Source organism: Mandrillus leucophaeus, unplaced genomic scaffold (assembly GCF_000951045.1).
Source record: "Mandrillus leucophaeus isolate KB7577 unplaced genomic scaffold, Mleu.le_1.0 Scaffold669, whole genome shotgun sequence".
Classification (NCBI taxonomy): Eukaryota; Metazoa; Chordata; class Mammalia; order Primates; family Cercopithecidae; genus Mandrillus; species Mandrillus leucophaeus.
The window spans coordinates 999409-1003978 of NW_012107241.1; the positions used below are offsets into that span (position 1 = coordinate 999409).

The following is a 4570-nucleotide window of genomic DNA, read 5'->3' on the forward strand; positions in this document are numbered from 1 at the left end:
AACATGGCTAATTCAAAGATACAGAAAAGTGGTGTGGGGAGGGAAATGGGGAAGAGAAATAAAGGATCCCTCCTGCTGCCCCATGACTCATATGCTCCAGTTAGCACACGCAGGGCAGCTCTGAATCCAAATGGGCCTCTAGCCTGTGGGGTGGGAGAGAGGTAAGCCCAGCCCAAACATTTGTGGCCTAGGAAAAAAAAGTTCAAATAGAGGTCCACATACCATATATCTAAAATATTAAAAGTTATAAACCAAGTTAACAAACTGTTGAATAAAATATGTTATCCTTGCTTGACATATATAGACACACACACCCCAGCATCATAATGATCAGGAATGCCAGGTTCAAATTTAGAATCCTCAGACTCTCCCAGGTCCCTGGCCCAATCTTCTCTTCCCAACCCAGCTAACGCCCACATTGCAAAAAACCTCACAATTGCACGTGTGGACACCCCAAGACTTATAAATTGCATCCAAACCCCAACAGCCAGCCATTCCTTGGGCCTAGAAGTGCACACCAGCAGCACAATCTTCCCTTGGGAGGTTACCCCTGAAAAAAAGGCCCATACAGGTCTGGGAAGTAGGCTGGGGCCATTTGCGCAGGACCTTACAGAGTGGTATCTAGCTGGCCGCATGCACTCTGAATGGACACATCCGTTTGGGCCCATGTACTTGTTGCCTGATGAGAAGGACACAACCAAAGAGGATAAAGTTAAGAGCCTCTATTGCCAGTTTAAGGGCAACACTAGAGACAAGAGTGCCCTATTCTCCACTCACCCACCCCCACCAAATTGAAATGAGAGCTGACACTTCTGCTACACTTTCCAGTTTACAAAGCACCTTCACAAATAATACTCTAAATCAATCCCCCCAATCTTGTAAGCTTGTTACATACTACCATTTGAGAGATGGGAAAACTGAGCTAAAGGTGACTGGCCTGAAGTCACACAGTTAAAACCTGGGTACTCCTAGGTCTCCAGTGGAGGAGTTTTCCCTCCAAATTTCAAAGGTTATGCTCCTTCCATGACTCAACACTGCCATGCATCCCCTAGCTTTGTAAAGAACCCATGGGCTAAAAAGGAATTGAAAATTGTAAATATGTAGTTGAAACATTCTGGAAAAAAGACCAGAGTCAGGGAAGGAAATCTAACACCAAACACAGAAAAGTTTCTGGGAAAGAGTCTGGGCCCAGAGCAAAAACCATCACTGGGAGAAAGACTACTGTGTAGGGTAGCAATCCCAGCTGGGTCGCGGGGGCTCGACTCCCACCCCAAACCACAAAATGAGTGCCTTCAAAACATTTAAGCAATCCTCCTCCAAATTCCACACCAATTACATGGGGGGGCTTGATTCCACAGCCCTCCTTCTCTCCACCGCCCGGCTGAAAATACTTTATTAATGACAGGGCAGCATAAAGCCACAGAACTCCATCTGCTCTAGGATAATCCAGACAACAGTATGGCACCAGCCCCAGGTGAGGCCCGACCCTCCTCCAGCAAGGACCCGCTAAGGCTGTGCCTCCCTCTAATTAGCAGGGCCTGGCTCAAGGCCTGGGCAGTTATTTAGAGAACCATCGCCTGCTCCCAGCATAGATATCCATAAGGCTGGGGCAGCAGGCACTGTCTGCTCAAAGCCAGCTGCCTGAAGCTGCCATCTCCTCATTCCACCATCCCAGGACCCCTCCTGCCACCTCGGCACTCCCAAGCTCAGCAGCATCATGTCACTCGCACACACAGCTGCAGAGTACATGCTCTCGGATGCCCTGCTGCCTGACCGCAGGGGCCCCCGCCTCAAAGGACTGCGCCTGGAACTGCCCCTGGACCGGATAGTCAAGTTCGTAGCTGTGGGCTCCCCCTTGTTGCTGATGTCCCTGGCATTCGCCCAGGAGTTCTCCTCTGGTAAGTTGCTTCCAAGGCCCAGTGCGCAAGAGAGACTCCCCTTCATGTCACTCTCTGCATGGGCTCTGAAGTGAGATGGTGCGCACAGTGATGGGATTCCATGGCTTTGGGCTGGGCTGGATTATCCAAAAGGCAGATGATGCATAAGTTCAGGCCAGCAAAGCAGAGGCACCAAAAAACTTTGAAAGTCATCTGCAAAATGTTACAGTTAAAAAAAAAGTTGTAATTTTAGTATTCATATATTTTATGTCATTTCAAATGATCAAACCTTTATTTTGGTTTTCATTATGAATGAAAGAAGTTGACACCCCTGGTAATGTTTTTAGGACCTTAGACCTCTTCATCTTAGCTGGGCCAAGTCTCTTATTTGCTCTGGGCCCTCTTCCCACCCCAACCCCCCAACTCCAGGGTTATTGACTTGAGAATATGTATTAAGTGCCTGAGAGCCAGGCACATTGGAGATGCTGGATAAACCCATTGCTTCCTGTCTACGAACCCCAGCCACACACACAGACATTAGCATACACATACATCTAGGGCTTCAGGTGCTGGATTCACTCAGCAAATCCGCCACCTTTGTTAAAGAGAATGTGGACTTCCTGAGAACTGAGACTTCTTTCTGGCTTTCCTTTCCAGCAGTGCCATTAGCTTACTACATTTCCCAAACAGGTGTGCCAGCCTCCCACCACCTCTTCATTCATCCACAACCAGGGGAGAAGAAATGGCTCCCACTTCTGCCTCTTTCTGCAGACTGACATGAAAACAAAAAGGCAGGAACTCTCCTCCAAGCCCACTTTCCTTCCGGCATAATTTGCCCACCCTTTCTCTTCATTTAGGCTCAGAAGCCCAGGCAATTAATCCTCAACATTTTAGAGCCTAAAGGATGTCAGTTATTTCAGGAAAGAGACATCACCATCAAACCACAAGCCTTCTGGTACCAGACTACAGGAGCACAAAAAGCCCAGGGGGTACTCTGAGAGCAAAGAACCGCCAGACCCAAAAGGCTGAGTCAGCACTGGCAAGCCCTGGCCATACGGTGGGATGCGTGCAGGAGTGCCCTGTCCTACCGTGACGTGGCAGTGCTCAACCCAGAAAACTAAGGTGTGGGAAGAAGACAGTCCCTGCCAGAAACAGAAACAGGAAGAGTTAGATGATTGCCCCTTAGTCCCCACTCCTCCACTCCAACTCAGGCGGCCTCAAAGCTGTGTTCCTGTTGCAGGGTCTCCGATCAGTTGCTTCTCTCCCAGTAACTTCAGCATCCGGCAGGCAGCCTACGTGGACAGCTCCTGCTGGGACTCACTGGTTCACCATGAGCAGGACGGGCCTGGTCAGGACAAGATGAAATCTCTCTGGCCCCACAAGGTAAAGCAAACTCTCTGTAAGGCCAGCTTCACGGTTGAGTGGAGTGGGGCAGAACCACTTCATTCTACTCCTTCTTGCCTCTATCCCCACCACCCCAACCCATTTATTTTAGTCACTTGCTTTCATGTTTCAGGCATTCTCTGAATGTGGTGATCTTTGGTGACCCACTTGCATCTAATTGGAAGCTTTGTGCCTGAGGGTGAGGCACATAAACAGGCAGACTTCGGTTTAAGGTGATCCCTTTGGTCTATTTCATTAGTTTCTGAAATATTGACTCTGTAGTCCTTTTTCCTGGGCTCATCAGTTTCCTCCTACAAGAGTCATTCAGACCTTAATTTGTGGGGAAGGACGGGGTGCCGTTGGAATTAAGCCTGCCTACTTGAGGTCAGGAATTCAAGACCAGCCTGGCCAACATGGTGAAACCCTGTCTCTACTAAAAACACAAAAATTAGCCGGGTGTGGTAGTGAGCACCTATAATGCCAGCTACTCAGGAGGCTGAGGCAGGAGAATTGCTTGAACCCAGGAGGCGGAGGTTGCAGTGAACTGAGATTCCACCACTGCACTCCAGCCTGGGCAACAGAGCGAGACTCCATCTCAAAAAATAAATTAAATAAATAAATAAATAAATGAAAATATTTACAAGTAGAGATTTTACTTTACAGGGCCCAACCCTGCTAGGTGTGGTAAGTATGATGAGGAAACCTAAGGAAAAGTCCCTATGTTAATTTGCTAGGGCTGCTGAAACAAAGCACCACCAACTGGGTGGCTTCAACAATCAAAATTATCATCTCAGGGTTCTGGAGACCGGAAGTCCAAGACCAAGGTGCCATCAGTATTGGCTCCTCTGAGGGCTGCGAGGGAAAGGTCTGCCAGGTCCCACTCCTTAGCTTGTAGATACAGTGCCCTGGGCAGTCTCCCTGTGTGCATGTCTGCTTCTTTACCTGGCTTTAAAAAAAAAAAAAACATCAATCATAATGAATTTGAGGTCCACCCTATTCCAGTATGACCTCATTTTAAATTAACTAATTGCATCCACAACAACCCCATTTCCAAATAAGGTTTCATTCTGAGGTACCAAGAATTAAGACTTCAATGTATGAATGGAGGGAGGACATGGACACAATTCAACCCGTATCAGTCCCTTATTGCAGGTAGCTAACGATGCAGTCATTGAGGAGACAAGGCTTATGAATTCGTGAAAGTCAGCTTATAGATTTACATAGCTGAAAGAGCCCCCAAAGAATCCCAAGACAGTGTCTGATGGTGTAGTTTGGCATTACCAAGAATCCAAAAATTGGAAAAGACCACT

At 47.8% G+C, this 4570-nt stretch overlaps 1 protein-coding gene across 1 annotated transcript in view; it reads left to right on the forward strand.

Moving 5' to 3' along the window:
* Positions 1 to 1656: 1656 nt before the first annotated feature.
* The window catches only part of PANX3 (pannexin 3), a 6630-nt gene continuing 3716 nt past the window's right edge, over positions 1657 to 4570 (forward strand). The window contains exons 1-2 of the mRNA XM_012001668.1: positions 1657 to 1898; positions 3118 to 3260. Coding sequence (XP_011857058.1) covers positions 1718 to 1898; positions 3118 to 3260 — 324 coding nt within the window. The 5' untranslated portion in view covers positions 1657 to 1717. The remainder of the gene's footprint in view (positions 1899 to 3117; positions 3261 to 4570) is intronic.